This window comes from Phoenix dactylifera, chromosome 10, assembly GCF_009389715.1.
Source record: "Phoenix dactylifera cultivar Barhee BC4 chromosome 10, palm_55x_up_171113_PBpolish2nd_filt_p, whole genome shotgun sequence".
NCBI lineage: Eukaryota > Viridiplantae > Streptophyta > Magnoliopsida > Arecales > Arecaceae > Phoenix > Phoenix dactylifera.
This window is the reverse complement of record NC_052401.1, coordinates 7,745,266-7,762,067: the sequence shown is the minus strand read 5'-3', so window position 1 is coordinate 7,762,067 and position 16,802 is coordinate 7,745,266. Positions and strand designations below refer to the sequence as shown.

At 36.8% G+C, this 16,802-nt stretch overlaps 1 protein-coding gene across 1 annotated transcript; it reads left to right on the top strand.

The window, feature by feature from the left end:
* Positions 1 to 1,771: 1,771 nt before the first annotated feature.
* LOC103713735 (11-beta-hydroxysteroid dehydrogenase A-like) lies at positions 1,772 to 15,242 on the top strand. The gene is made up of 6 exons (XM_039130951.1): positions 1,772 to 2,006; positions 13,449 to 13,641; positions 13,721 to 13,806; positions 14,075 to 14,206; positions 14,294 to 14,458; positions 14,567 to 15,242. The coding sequence occupies exons 1-6, from the start codon at positions 1,821 to 1,823 to the stop codon at positions 14,852 to 14,854; spliced, it is 1,050 nt and encodes a 349-aa protein (XP_038986879.1). The 5' UTR covers positions 1,772 to 1,820; the 3' UTR covers positions 14,855 to 15,242.
* The last annotated feature ends 1,560 nt before the right edge of the window (positions 15,243 to 16,802 follow it).

Here is a 16,802-nt window from a genome sequence, read left to right as displayed (position 1 = left end):
GAAAAAGAGGAGAGAGGAAAAGAGAAAGATCTCCAAACATTCTATATCTAATGAAACAAATTCTTGTAAGGCCGCAAACCTTTTGGTCGAACATTTGCATGTTCTGATATTCCCTAGTCATTTGGAAGACATAGGGAAGGTGCCTACGGTCCGTAGAGAGTGTTGAATAGTTTGGATTCATTAAATCTAAGGACGGCAATGCTTAACTATTTAACTCGTATAATTTGTTTCAATTTATTGTAAATTAGATTAGATTACTTATTTAATAAAATGATCAGATTTGGGTCTAAATTTTTGATTTGTTTAACAAACAGGTCATGTTTTGATTGACAGAATTTTAATATATCGTCTATCCGATGCGATCCGTATCTTGCTCAATCTGACCTAATTGCCGTCTCTAAATTTAAACTCTTTTGAGGGTACTTTGGGCATCTAGTAAATTAATGGCTAATAGTAACAGAGTTATTGGATAAGCGATCGAAGGGGTTTATTTGTCCACCTCACTAAACTATGGAAGTTAAAGTATATTAATCATTACAAGAACACTCCTGGAATTTGATTTAAAGCAGAGGGCACACCAAAATTTCAGACGCCTCTTATGCATGCCCCTTCCGACTTAAAAGGAAAAATAAAAAATAAAAACACAATCTCCTCTCTCTTTTATTAAATAATACAATTAAAAGCTTTATTGTGGAGAGCTCTATTTAACTTCTAATATTGTGCACCATTTTGATACTTTTCTATTGGAAAACTCTATTATTATTATTATTATTATTTCATTATTTAGTAAATAACTTTTGTACAAACATAATAAATAAAATAAATTATAAATATGCAGTTTATTGAAATTAGATTTACATGTGAATTTGCAGTGTAGTGAAACATAGACTAAGTATTCCAACGGCATGGAACCAAACACACCCTAAATATGGTTGGTTATATATTTTTTTAGCATATTTTTAAGGCTCAAACCAAAAAAATAATATCTAGAAAGCAAAAAAAAAATATTTTTTTACTAAAATAAATTATTTATATAATTTTAATATGAATATATCTAAAAAAATTGAAAATAAAAGATTATGAAGCGCCCTTGCCAACTGTTTCTTCTGCCGAGTTTCTATCTTTATTAATACAGTCTCTCTCGGACTGTGTTTTTCATCTTAAAAAAATATCTTTTTAATGATGAACCTTCTGTAAACTCATTTTGGCGTAGGTACTCAGATAATGACATATTTCTTCCTCGACTGTTGTTAATAATAAAGTCAAATGTCTGATGTTGATACAAAACAGTATCTCAAACATCTTATTAATATAAACAGATATGTACAGCCGCCCCAATAGAAAGCCTGGGGAACTTGCCCTTCATTTATTTATTGCATTTGCAATGAATTGATCCTCGGGTTGGTGAGAGCCTTTCAAGTCATCGCTCCGGGACTCGGCTTCACCTTCTTCCACGACGCCCACCGTTGCGTCTCACCTCGCACAGATTCAAGGCAATCAAATCTCTCTTCGACCTCCTGCACAGATCTCGAAGCGGTCATGGCGCGATTCAACGGTCGACGTCGCGAAGGAATGTGAATCATGCTTTCGCGCGAAAGATACCACCCGAACCCACCCCCTCTCGGGACTTGCATCAGAGACCCCATAGATGCGTCCCGTTGGAGCTGTACGCCTGCCGCCTGTTGAGCGGTATAGATTACCGGGCGGTGCTCGAACAGCGGATGTCTTTAAAAATAGGCTTCCACCAACCATGCAATGCCATTGATACAACAAGAGCACCGCGGCAAGCCTCCGTAGCTTCTCTCTCTCTCGCTCTTTCTATGGATTTCTTCAATGGCTTTCTTAGTGTTGTGATGCATCTGGCCATTGCTATGTTCCTTTTAGCCTACTTACCAGTTAGGTTGGTGTGGAGAGTTGTTCGATGGATGCTTGTGAGGCCTTTCTCGGAGGAGGACATGAACGGAAAAGTTGTTCTCATCACCGGAGCTTCCTCCGGCATTGGTGAGGTGAGTTGCACTGGGCATCTTGATTTAAGGTTCATTGTAATCACAAGGGTACTACAAATGGCGAGAGGTGACCCCTATACTTCTTAGTCCATTTGTTCTTTAAAAATTCCTTATATCTATATCAGCAAGTCTGGGCAAACATTTTATGAAACGACCTCTCTAGCTCATGTTGCTTCATCTAATAGATGTTCCCCTTTGTTTTTCTTTGTTGGGAAGCCGTAAGCCTAGCTTTGGTTCTTTGGCACAATATTTCTTCTCTAAATATTGAGACTAATGTGGGGCCAAAACATGTTTTGCCACCTTATCTTTCCGACCATGGAAAAAGCATCAATCGAATTGGATTTTATTCTTCAAATTAAACTGGTTTTCTTCCCCTTTTTTTTTTTTAGGTACATAAAACTGGTTTTCTTCGTTGTTGCTTAAGGAAAGACAAACTAGTAATAGACAATGTTGCATTAGTTGCATAGATGATAACCAATAAATGACAGGTACGAACGGTTAACTTCCAAGAAAGAGACTTCCGTGCTTAATAATAACTCATTAATACAAGAAATTAATGGGCTGACATGATCTACTGACTGAGCAGATCCGGTCAATGATATTCTTCCACATCTTGTTGATCTTTCCGTCACATAAAATAAAAGAAAAGATCATGAGGCCCGTCAGAGCCCTTCTCGTGGGAAATTATTCGTTCTCAAATTCTAGCACAGTGATGGACCAGTCCAAAAGCAACCGGCCTAAGAAGAAAGCAACAGAAAAAAAAAAAAAAAGTCTATAATTTTTATGAGCAGTTTAGGAGAGAGAAAGAGAGAGAGAGAGGCCGTCTCCTCTTTTTCTCTCTCTTCTTTCTTCTCTCTCTCTTTCCTCTTCCTCCTCCTCTCTCTCTCTCTCTCTCTCTCTCTCTCTCTCTTTGGTAGGTAGAGAATATCAAGCCTTTTTCTCCGTTTTGGACTCGATTTAGGCCACTTTAATCATTACAAATATTTGGGAGGAACATCAAACTCGATGTGAATCACTTTGACTACAACGAGTATCCAAAAGAATTATCAAACTCGATGTGGATCGTTTTATTTGTTTTTGTTACTAATTTGAACCTAGCCGATGTCTGTGACCTTAAGGGATGATGGATCACTTTATTTGTTTTAGCTTTGCGTCATGAACATCGGGCTCAATCGCACCACCCCTTCGCCCTCATCTCCTCCTCCTGTCTCCAAGAATTCTCACCAGCTCTAGCGTCAGGCACTTCTTCACACAACCGTGCTCGACCTCCCGATACTGTTGACTTCATCAGAGCTCCTGTTTGGGGTTTGACATTAGATGGTGGAGAGGTGGATGGGAGTGGAAGCGACCGACAGCGGTTGGGACTATATGAATAGCGGTTACGTATGCCGCCTCACTTTGAGAGATATTTCAGAGGATAAATTATATCCTATAATTCATGCATCTTATGGTCGTGCATGCCGATAATCATAGTCGTTTCTTTTTATAGCGGTGCACTAAGTTGTGCTCTTGATGAATAAAGACTATAGAAACGAGCAGATGTGATTGGTGATATGTATGGCCATATGGTGCATGTAGTGTAAGGTATAATTGCTCATCTTGGAGGGCGGAGCGGCTAGGCAAATCTAGAGTTTCTTTGTTGGTTTTTATTATTTATTATTTTATTTGCTGGAAAGCATAGTTGATGTGATGAGATATTATTGACTTGGTCTACCATTGAGTTGGTAGATTGGATCTACCCAATAATTTCTCCATCAGCATGAGTCTAGCGAAAAAAATAGTAACATATATGAGAGAGAGATATTGATTTTACATACAAGTTTACTTTCATATGTTCTAATTTCCTAACTAGGTGTTTGCATTGACATACTTACAAGTTTTCTTTCATATGTTCTAAATTTCAAATTAGGTGTTCTAATAGTGCAACTATTGCTATACAAGTACCTGTTTGATAGGAATATAAGACCTAGAATAGAGTTTTGTACCAGTCAAACATTATTTGAAACCCGAGTATAACTATAACTATTCTATTACCATAACTATAACTATTATTTGATAGGAATAGGGTCTTATCTTCATTTTTATTACTATAACTATTCTATATTTACCCTGAAATGGTGTTGTATGCATTCTTTATTCTTTGTATCAATTTTTTACACTTGTTTTAGGTTGTACCATTTGTTTAATTTTATATTATCGATTATAATATCTAAGTATCATAATACAATATGATAATCCATATAATGATCAAACAGAGTGCTACTAATATGCTAGAAATATCTTTATATTTTATATTTTTTAATATCTAATTTTACATTAATCTTCCACATAATATTATATTAAAAGTTGTACAAATAGAAAAAATATAGCATAATATAGATAATACAAATAATAATTGCATATATCTTAGTACATGATCCTGTATGTGTTTAATAATAAATAGACATTTGCACTTATGACATCGTATACTAACATATTTTCTAACTATCATTCATATTTTTTGTAATATACTATATTATATTGCAAATATTAATTATCATATTATACTAAAATTGTCACGCTCCGAATTTGGATCATGACACAGCCGTGCTATTGCAAAGTTAAGTATACAATAACACAACCACTTCAAAACTTCAAATCAATTATGAACAATTTTATTCATGAATATTATCAAATGTTTCATCATTAAGAATTGATATAGAGCTTCTAAAAATATTAGCATTTAATATTTCATTTTTTTTTAATCCTGAAGCATGTTACGCTCCTTGCTCCTAGCAATCCTATTTATCTGTAAGAACATAAATGAATGGGTGTGAGCTATAAAAGCTCAGTAAGTAACTATGTATAATCTTATCAGATCAAGTATAATATTTTGCATGCTAGTGCACTATTTTAAGAAACTAACAGTTGTAACAAAATAAGAATTTCATTCAACATATAATCAAATCAGTCATAAAACAATGTATGTCCATTCATGCATGCTCATAAATATGATTATGCATCATAAAACTTTTGCCATTATTCCATCCTTTAAAATCCATATTCTTAGATGGTAGTGTAGCTATGGCCGCTCTTATTTCCATGACAAAGCCTTCACCTCTATAGGATCATCTTTCAGTTATTATTACTCATTGGCGGGGGTCGTAAAGCCAAGTTACTTTTACCCACTAGCAGGGTCCTATGCCAAGTTACTCTTATCCACTCGTGGGGGACTTACATGGCAATCTGAGAGTTTTTAAATCATATCATTCTTTTCATAAATCTTATTTCATAGATACATTAAAAAGTGAATAATGGCATCATATGAAATTCATGATCATGCTATAAACTTTAATTGTCGTGCAACTTTTATATCATCATAAATTTATGCACATAGCATGATAATCATGATGAATGTCATCTATTTAAAAAAATCATGCAATATTTGCTAACACATATTTGATTTTAATTTTGTGAAAATATAAATAATCAAATACAATTTCATAATCAAATATAAGATTATATTAGGGTCACTTACCTTAATTTGCTCACCAAATGCCAATTTTTCAATACCTAGCAAGATCATTAAATTAGATGTCACTTGCACATTTGATTTTTATTTATTTATAATCTTAAAGTCATTTACAACCCATCCATAGGACTCAATTTTATTTCCAGATCCATAGCCTAATTCAATTTCTGGTTCAGGCCTGTGGCTCAATTCAATTTCTGGGTCAGGTCTAACCTACTTTCTGGTTCGGATTTAATTCAATTTCTGGTTTACGTCTAGTTCATCTTTTGGTTTGGATTTGACTCAATTTCGGGTTCAAGTCTAATCAATTTTCTGGCTCAGATTTGATTCAATTACTGGTTCAGATTTGATTCAGCTTCTGCTTCAGATCTAATTCAACCTCTGATTCAGGTCTGATCCAGCTTTTGGTTTAGGTCTGATCTAAATTCACTTCTAGTTTAGACCCAAATGCCCTCTGGTTCAGGTCTGGGCCCATTTGCATTCAGGCCCGAAGTTTAATTAGGTTCTGGATTAGGCCCTTGGCCGGGTTCAGTTACTAGGCCTATTTGTGTTCAGGCCTAGAAACACAATTAGTTAATTTATAATTATACCTTTTCGGTTCTAATAAATTTAAAGAGGATCTAGCCTCAAACTATATTTAATTTAGTCCCTCTATTAAAATTCGTGCTCTTCAAGCTCAGTTGATTTTGGGTTTAAGAACACTGGGCTCGAACCAGGATCCAGCTCGACCTCAAGCTTCTAAAGCCAAATTCATTTGAAGCCTACCGCCGAAATCAGGCCCATTTCGGCCCACAACATTTTTTTTTCTTATTTTTTCTTTTCTTTTCCTTCTTTTCCTCCTTTTGTTTTCTTCTTTTTCTTTTCTTCCTCCTTCCCGAACCTTCCTCTCTCTTCTTCCTTTTCTTATCGCTCTCTAGTGAAGGGGGTTTTCCTTCCCCATGGACAAGGAGAAGCCGGCCGAAGCTGGTGGTGCATGCTGGTCTGCGGCCAAGCTAGCGGCGCCCGCATGGTGCGTGGATGGCCTCGCGGTCGACCCAACGACCCTCGTAGTGCCCCGAACCGGCGACGTCCTCGGTTGGAGGATAGAGATCCTCTTTTTCTCCTTCCTCTCCGATCCCCTCCGGCTGAGATCAAGCCGATTCCACCCATGGGAACTAGATTTCACTCGAGCTGAGGACCCTTCCATGAATTAGAAGGTAGGTATGCATTTTAGGATTTTTAGATCTAAGATTTTGATGGAAGGGGAAGCTATAATTGAGTGGAAGAGAAGGCTCTTCGGCATGGGCCGTCCATGGCCTCTGGTTGACCGAGCTAATATCAGATCACGGCTGCTCACGGGTGAGATCTTCTCCCTCCCTCCACTACATCTTATTTCTACCCTTCTTTTATTTCCATTTTAATTATTATACTAGATTGACCGAATGTAATTCTTGAACACGGGTGATAGAAAATTTACCTAGTTTCGAGGAGCTGTGAAGCTTTTCCAGGGAGCTATTGTGACTCCTCCAATGGCTCAGTTGTGGTGACGAGTTTGGGGTGTCTCCTCCATTGCTCCGGATTCGTCTCCTTTGCAAAGAAAGAAGAGAGGATAAGAGGCAGTGAGAGGATGGTCGATGGAGTCCCTCTCTGAGGACTCTATAGGATTTTATAGCCCTCGATCAAGCTCAGAGAGGTGGTGACCATGGCTGTTAGGTGGTTATAATTGCCTCAACAGCTGACGATCTCCACCGTTATCTCTCTCAAAGTTTCCAGATGGGTCGCTGACTATGGTCTAGATCGGCCCATTTGGCCCGGTAACTGCATTCTTTCCTTTTTAAAAGAAATTTCGTCCTCGAAATTTTACATACTTTAATTCTTAAACAAATTAAGATAGTTTTTTATTTAATATTTTACTAGGCTTCCGCTGCGCAACTCTAATCGAGCTCTACATGTCTAAGGCTCAGTCTCAATTTGTATGAATTCTAACTTTCTCGTTTAAGTGATAAGATTTTTAAATATAACATCTATAAGAATAGCTTTCTTAAGAGAGACGATATCACATAAAGGCTGGTTCAATTCTTATGGTGTATTATAGAGGGATTGAAACCTAGAAGATACAAAGAGGTCAGAAGATTTACAATTAATTGACGCATGACATTTGTGGAATTACCTAGAATGATACTTGTCACTATTTGGTCACTTGCACCAGCATTTTACTGAATCAATGTAACAGCCGAGCACCAGATTCAGTAGGTTCTGAGTCGTTCTTTTTATTTGGATAGTTCCGTGCCAAATGTCCATGTCGTCTACAAGTGAAGCAGACTTCCATCTTCTTAAAACAAAGCCCCCCATGAGTCTTGCCACAGTAGGTATATGCCTCAAATCTTTTCTTCTTATTTGTATTATCTTTGTTACTCAGACTTCCTATCATCTCGGGTCTATTCTGGTCACCCCTTTTTTTTCTAATCTTCTCAGTTCTGCTTCAACCTTCAGAGCCCTTTTTAATACATCCCTATAACCGGTGAAAATCAGAGCAGACAATCGGGATCGAATTCCGTATCTCAAACTTTGCTCGAATCGGTTGGCATTGCTCCTTTCGAACTCTATCATCTGAGGATAAAATTGGCCTAATTCATTAAATTTGTTGGCATATTTCAGTACAGTCATCCTATCTATCTGCCTCAAAGATAAGAATTCATTTTTCTTCGACAGTTTGATTGACTCTGGAAAATACTGATCATAAAAGAGTTCTTTAAATTCTTTCCATGTTAGTGGCTCATCTTCTCGAATGCAGCTGTCATGATAGTCCACTAGAACTCTGCATTTTCTTGCAGCATAGGAATAACCAATCTGACTTTTACTTCATCGGAATACTGTAGAGCATTGAACATCTTTTCAATTTTTTGAATCCAGGTCTCAACAGCCACAGAATCAGCTCCACCATCAAACATTGATGGGTTGAGCCTACGAAATCGCTCATAGTAGGATTCCACAGATAGTGTAGGTTGAGAGGCAGTTTGCATCTGTTGCTGCTGCTGAAGGAGTTGGGCTACCACCTGGTATACACTAGCAATATCTGCATGGGTGGCTACTGTATTTGGAGCTTGCTCCACCAGCCTATTGGTCGCTCCTCGAGATCTTAGTCTCCCTCTCGGAGTACCTAATCCCAAGATTTTTGGCGTAAAGAATTATGACATGCAAAGTCATTGCATCCCTAAAACTTGATCCTTTCTATTTACAACACATAGTATGTTCTTTTGATCTCCTTCAAAATAAGGTCAACCTTCCAATCTTGGATTTAGATGCCATAATTCTTTACCCAATAAATTAATTGCTTATGATTAATTTCACACAAAAATCATAATTGGCTTAGTGAAAATAGGTGAGAGCATTAGCATCAAATACTTTTCATAATTCCTAATTCTTTTCTTCTCTTAACTTTGCCCATAATTTAATGATCAACCTTTATCTTAGGAATATCTTCCATCATAACTATGTCATTCAAATTCTTCATGCAAATTTATGTTTCAACAATAACCTCAACAATATTGACAAAAGATCCTAGATCAACTTATAATTCTAAACTTTGATTTGAAATTTCATATACATCATATAGTCCCCGATAAACATGAATAAGATCTATTATTTGGATCCAAAAGCGATAAGATAATATAGTCCCAAGTGATCATAACCTTAAGCTATGATACATTTCTATTGTAAACCCTAGTGATCTTAGACTTATTCTTTGGTTCAAATTTTGTTACAATCCCATGTTATCTTAATCTAAGCTGTGATAGTTTTTCAATCACAATTCACAATGATCTTAACCTAAGCTTTGATAGTTTTTCTGTCACAATCACGTCCCTAGAATGACTTGTATTAGCCCTACATTCCTTCTTTTTGTTGCTCATTGTCACCTAAGACAATATAAACCAAAATTATTATTTTATTCTTTTATTTTTTTATTTTATTATTATTATTATTATTGTTATTTCAATTACGTGAAAGCTAACTTAACTACCCATTTTCATGATTAGTCTTAAACTTTTTAATCATGGCTAAACCTATATCTCTGATACCACTAAATGTCACGCCCTAAATTCGGATCATGACAGCCGTGCTATTGCAAAGTTAAGCATACAATAAATGCAGCCACTTCAAAACTTCAAATCAATTATGAACAATTTTATTTATGAATGTCATCAAATGTTTCATCATTAAGGATTGATACAGAATCTCTAAAAATATTAGCATTTAATATTTCATTTTTTTCATAACCCTGAAGCATTTCTTGCTTCTTGCTTCTAGCAATCCTATTTATCTGTAAGAATATAAATGAATGGGTGTGAGCTATAAAAGCTCAGTAACCATGCATAATTTTATCAAATCAAACATAATGTTTTGCATGCCAATGCACTATTTTAAAAAACTAACAGTTGTAACAAAGTAAAAATTTCATACAACATATAATCAAACCAAGTCATAAAACAATGTGTGTCCAATCATGCATGTTCATAAATATGATTGTTTATCATAAAACTTTTGCCATTATTCCATCCTTTGAAATTCATACTCTCAGATGGTAGTATAGCTATGACCGCTCTTATTTCCACGGCAAGACCTTTACCTCTGCAAGATCTTCTTCCAGTTACTATTACCCACTAGCGAGGGTCGTAAAGCCAAGTTACTTTTACTCACTAGCGAGGGTCTTATGCTAAGTTGCTCTTACCCACTGGCATGGGACTTACATAGCAATCTGGAAGTTCTTAAATTATGTCATTTCTTTCATAAATTTTATTTCATAGATACATTAAAAAGGTGAATAATGACATCATATGAATTTCATGATCATGCTATAAACTTTAATTTTTGTGCAGCTTTTATATCATCATAAATTATGTACATAGCATGATAATCATGATGAATGTCATCTATTTAAAATCATGCAACATTTACTAACATATGCTTGATCCTAATTTTGTGAAAACATAAATAATCAAATACAATTTTATGATCAAATATAAGACTATATCAGGGTCGCTTACCTTAATTTGCTCACCAAATGCCAATTCTCTAATATCTAGCAAGATCATTAAATTACATGTCACTTGCACATTTGATTTCTATTTATTTATAATCTTAAAGTCATTTGCAGCCCATCCATAGGACTCAATTTTATTTTCGGATCCATACCCACTAGCATGGGACTTACATAGCAATCTGGGAGCTTTTAAATTATATCATTTCTTTCATAAATCTTATTTCATAGATACATTAAAAGGTGAATAATGGCATCATATGAAATTCATGATCATGCTGTAAACTTTAATTTTCGTGTAACTTTTATATCATTATAAATTATGTACATAGCATGATAATCATGATGAATGTCATCTATTTAAAATCATGCAACATTTGCTAACACATGCTTGATCCTAATTTTGTGAAAACATAAATAATCAAATATAAGATTATATCGGGGTCACTTACCTTAATTTGCTCACCAAATGCCAATTCTCCAATACCTAGCAAGATCATTAAATTACATGTCACTTGCACATTTGATTTCTATTTATTTATAATCTTAAAGTCATTTGCAGCCCATCCATAGACTCAATTTTATTTTCGGATCCATAGCCTAATTCAATTTCTAGTTTAGGCCTATGGCTCAATTCAATTTCTGGGTCAGGTCTAATCTACTTTCTAGTTCGAGTTTAATTCAATTTCTGATTCGGATCTGGTTCATCTTCTGATTCGGGTCTGACCCAATTTCTAGTTCAGGTCTAATCAATTTTCTTGCTCAGATTTGATTCAATTACTAATTCAGACCTGATTCAGCTTCTGGTTCAGACCTGATTCAGCTTCTGGCTCAGGTTTGATCCCGCTTTTGGTTTAGGTTTGAGCCAATTTCACTTCTGGTTTAGACCCAAATGCTCTCTAATTTAGGTTTGGGCCCATTTGCATTCAGGCCCGAAGTTTAATTAGGTTCTGGATCAGGCCCTTGGCCGAGTTCAGTTACTGGGCCTATTTGTGTTCAGGCCCAGAAACACAATTAGTTAATTTATAATTAAATCTTATCGGTTCTAATTAATTTAAAGAGGACCTAGCCTCAAAGTATATTCAATTTAGTTCCTCTATTAAAATTCGTGCTCTTCAGGCCCAGTTGATTTTGGGTTTAAGAACACTGAGCTCAGACCAGGACCCAGCTCGGCCTCAGGCTTCTAAAGCCAAATTCATTTGAAGCAACCGCCGAAACCAAGCTCATTTCGGCCCACAACATTTTTTTTCTTTTCTTATTTCTTTCTTTTCCTTCTTTTCTTCTTTTTCTTTTCTTCTTTTTCTCTTCTTTTTCTCTTCTTCCTTCTTCCTTCTTCCTTCCCGAACCTTCCTCTCTCTTCCTCCTTTGCTTATCCCTCTCTTGTGAAGGGGGGTTTCCTTTCCTCATGGCTCAGGAGAAGCCGGCCGAAGCTAGTAGTGCACGCCGGTCTGCGACGAAGCTAGTGGCGCCCGCATGACACACGGCCGGCCCAACAACACTCGCAGTGCCTTGAACCAGCGACGTCCACAGCCGGAGGATAGAGATCCTCTTCTCTTCTCTCTAATCCCTTCCGGTTGAGATCAAGCCGGTTCCACCCATGGGAACCGAAATTCACTTGAGCTGAGGACCCTTCCATGAATTGGAAGGTAGGTATGCATTTTAGAATTTTTAGATCTAAGGTTTTGATGGAAGGGGAAGCCATAATCGAGTGAAAGAGAAGGCTCTTCGGCATGGGCCGTCCATGGCCTCTGATTGACTGAGCTAATATTGGATCACGGCCACTCACGGGTGAGATCTCCCCCCTCCCTCCACTACATCTTATTCCTACCCTTCTTCTCTTATTTCCATTTGGATTATTACACTAGATCGACCAAATATAATTCATGAACACCGGTGATAGGAAATTTACCTAGCTCTTAAGAGTTGTGAAGCTTTTCCAGCGAGCTACTGTGTCTCCTCCAGCGGCTCAGTTGTGGTGACGAGCTGGGGGTGTTTGCTCCTCCATTGCTCCGGATCCGTCTCCTTTGCAAAGAAAGAAGAGAGGGTAAGAGGCAGTGAGAGGATGGTCGATGGAGTTCCTCTCTGAGGACTCTATGGATTTTTATAGCCCTCGATCAAGCTCAAAGAGGTGGTGATTGTGGCTGTTAGGCGATTATAACCGCCTCAACAGCTGGCGATCTCCACTGCCATCTTCCTCTCAAAGTTTCCAGATGGGCTGTCGATTATGGTCCAGGTCAGCCCATCTAGCCCGATATTTACAAAAATATTCATATAATATAATTGGAAATACAAATTAAAAATAACATATGAGCACATGATATTCTAAATGGAATGCATTATTAATTATAACAAATTGCGATACTGACATTTCAATAATTTTTTTGCCTACATAATAAGATTATACCACATTTTGTTGTATTTGATAATATACCTTTATCTCATACTTATTACAACAATTCTCCAATATTGATATTATAAGACGAAATGTGCTATGAGAGGCTAGGAGCAATTTTGCCGTTTCAATAAAATTGGGCAATGTATTCGACTTTTTCAGCTTTTTCGAAAAACAAACCTAACAACATCTCAAACTACTATTTTTGGGTATAAGTTTTCGACAGCGCATAAAAATCTAATATAAGCATGGCAAAAAGATTTCTACAAGGTGTTTTTCAATTATATACACGGAAGAACCTTAAAGAAACAGACAGAAAAGAATTCATGGATATAAAAGAAAGCATGCCAGCTTCACGCAGGCAAACTTGAGGCCATACCAAAGTTTTCAACCTAAAACACGAACCATCCTCCTAATCTGTTCATTGTGAGGTGCTCTTCAGTTTCCATGCACAGATGCACCAACTTGTGCATTTGAGCCTTAAAAAAGTTCTCACTAAGCTTTCTTCGATGATGTTGCCAGTGCGTTGCTTACCAATATGCTACGAGAGGGGCATCTCTGGTTCTCGTTGCAAGAAGAGAGCATGCTCTCAAATCGGTAGCTAGGACTGCAAATGAGCTTGGGGCGCCGGAGGTGCTTGTGAAACCTGCTGACATCTCCATCCCCGATGAATCAAAACGGATCATTGAAGAGACTATTGCTCACTTTGGCCAATGTAGTCGATTTCTAATACATTAATTCTCCAAATCTCTTGGGGGAGTTGAACTGATGAGCGTAAAACTTCTGTGTTGCAGTGAATCACCTCGTTGTCAATGCTGGTATTTGGAGTAGCTGCCTCGTTGAAGATATCACCAACATATCTGCCTTCACGCAAGTGATGGTATAGCATGAAACAGAACTCTTATTCTAAAACTTGGGCTGCATCGTATGTTTAATTGAAATTTATCGCTAAATATTTCATTTAATTCAAGTCTTAAGAATATGATTGCTAAAACATACAATTTTTTCCAGCATATATCATTACATTAATTTGTCTAGTTTGTTAAATAAATGTCATCTGTACAGTTTAATCACCAAACTTCTAATACAATTTAAGAATAAAATAGTTGTCAAAGTATTGATCACTATTAACCACAAGATTCTTTCAGGATGTAAACTTTTGGGGCTCGGTATATCCAACTTATTATGCGATTCCTCACCTCAGGACTAGCCATGGAAACATCATCGTGACAGCATCAGTGGCTGGCCATGTTCCTACCGCAAGAATGGGCATCTACAATGTAATGGAAAGACAGACAAAATAATAATTTTGCACACGAAACGCTTTTTGTTTTGGTTAATATATAGAATCCATGGATGTTTTTCAGGCAAGCAAGGCAGCAGTGATCAGGTTCTATGAGACCTTGCGATCGGAGCTCGGCTCGGAGATCCGGATCACCATCATAACTCCAGGCTATGTTGAATCAGAACTCACCAAAGGCAAAATTGTCAAGAAAGACGGTGAAGTAGGCGTCGACGAGGAAGCTAGAGATGTATGTTATCAATCTCTAAACCATAATTTGATAGTTATTCAACACAAACATGCATTAAAGGAGTGCAATCTGTGGTGTGAACTATACTGATGTGTGATCAAATGACAGATCCAGCTTGGACCGCTTCCTGTCGGCCGCACAGAGAGGTGCGCAGAGATCATTGTTGATAGTGCATGCAACGGTGATGAGTACGTGACCTGGCCCTCCTGGTTCAAGCCATTCTATGCGGTCATGTCCTTTGCTCCCGAGGTCGTGAACTGGTTCTCCCGTACGTTCTATGTTGCTAAGCCAGGCGCCACTTCGACCGAGACCCTGAGCAAGAGGATCTTAGAGGCATCAGGAGCCCATAAATTTTTCTATCCGGCTTCAATTCGATCGCCTGTCATTAAAATATAGATATGAATGAAGGTATCTCTGATGCCACTCTGAAGAAGTGAAACCATGGTGGTTATGGATGTCTTTCTTATAACATCAGATGGAAGTGGGAATCATTTGTGTAGTATTTTTCGGTGCTTAAGGTAGACGTGTGATTTCACTCTTAAGAAACAAAAAAAGCGTCGAGTATGTAAACATGTGATGTGAGGGGATAAAAGGGCATTCAAACAACATGCCATATTTGCTAGCTATAGCTACAGAATATCAGTGTAGAAACCTTACAGATCACCCTTCGGTACTGTAATCTGATGATAAAATTTAATTAGAAGTTCTTTCACATTGGAAGCATGCCTCCGTTAATTTGTAATTTTCTAGAATTTTCTAGAATGTGCAAAAGATATTTTTGATTGACTGAATGTGCAGAAGCATGCCTCTTTGTATTTTTTAGACTTTGGAACTTGTTCAACCAGCTGGAATAATGTTCTAGAGTTATCCTAATCTACTATGAATAAGTAGTTCATTGTAGCCTCATGTGGAAGTAAAATAGCCAAGAACTTTGCAAATGCAGCAGCTCTAATGTGTTTGAATCATTGTAATCAGCTCCTGTTTTGAATGAAAACACTGCAGAAAATTCATTCTACTAGTGTTCTGTTTATCTTCATGACTATCAACAAATTTGGTATTTGAGCCATCTTTCATAATGGCTTCAGAAAATTGTAATACTCTTTTTACATATTCTTCATGTCAAATTTCTATTTTTGATGGAGAGCATTATGACTATTGGAGCTCTCAAATGGAGATGATTTTCATCTCGCAAAGATACGAAGAACCGCCTCGATCAGAGACAACTTCATCTTCTGCGGAAGCAAAAGAAAAAGAATACAAGAAGAATGTCAAAAAAAAATGCTACTGCCTTGAGGATAATCCAGCAAGAGGTAAGCAAATCCATCTATCCTCAAATTTTTGGCATTAAGAAGGCAAAATATGTATGGGAGACCTTGAAAAAGGTGTTTCAAGGGTTGCATAAAGTAATTTCCATAAAGCTGTAGACTTTTTAAAGAGAATTTGACAATTTGACAATGAATGACAGTGAACTTGTAAGATTTTTTCTCTAAGGCTGCTGAAATTATTAACCAAATAAAGAGTTATGGTGATATCGTCCCTCAGAAGAAAATTGTTGAAAAAAATACTTAGAAGCTTGCCACAGAAATTTGAACATGTAGTTGTGATTGAAGAGACTAAAAATATCTCTAAGCTCAGGATGTATCAATTGATGGGTTCTCTTGAGGCGCATGAGTAAAGAGTCGGCTGGTATACTAGTTAACCGTTGGAGCAAGCTTTTCAAAGCAAGATCAAATTGCCAGAACAGAAGTTATCAAGAATGGAGCAAGAACAGAGAGGGGCTTCATTCCAAAAAAGGGATCTTATAGCAAAGCAACAAAGATCTAGTAATTTTGACTTTTATTGCTCTATTTGTAAGAAGTCTAGCCATGATTCTAAGGATTGTCGCTTTAAATGTACTAGATGTAAAAATCCTAACCATTCTGAAAGAAATTGCTACTATAAGGATAAGGGGGAAACCTTCGGAGATAAAAGTGTAGCCAACTTCTCGAAAAAAAAATGATGATCAGTTGTTTTACTCATGTATGAATGTTGGGTATGGGAAAGAAGACTCGTGGTACTTAAACAATGGCTATAGCAACCACATAATAGGAGACCGGCAGGCTTTTGAGGAGCTTGATGGAAAATTTATTTCTCAAGTAGAGCTTGGTGACAGCAAGAAGGCGAATATTGAAAGAAAGAGAGTCATTACATTCCACACCAAAGAAGGTAATAAAAAATATATTCATGATGTCTTTTATTCTCCAGGATTTACAGAAAATCTTCTTAAGGTTGGACAAATGATGAGGAAAGCTTATAAATTAATTTTTGATGATGATCGCTGCGAATTCATTGATAATAAAATCAA

Coding starts and splice junctions, on each gene's coding strand:
- LOC103713735 (XM_039130951.1), top strand. CDS start 1,821: ATGGATTTCTTCAATGGCTTTCTTAGTGTTGTGATGCATCTGGCCATT. Junction 2,007..13,448: donor CTTCCTCCGGCATTGGTGAG/GTGAGTTGCACT, acceptor TGATGTTGCCAG/TGCGTTGCTTACCAATATGC. Junction 14,207..14,293: donor CAAGAATGGGCATCTACAAT/GTAATGGAAAGA, acceptor GATGTTTTTCAG/GCAAGCAAGGCAGCAGTGAT.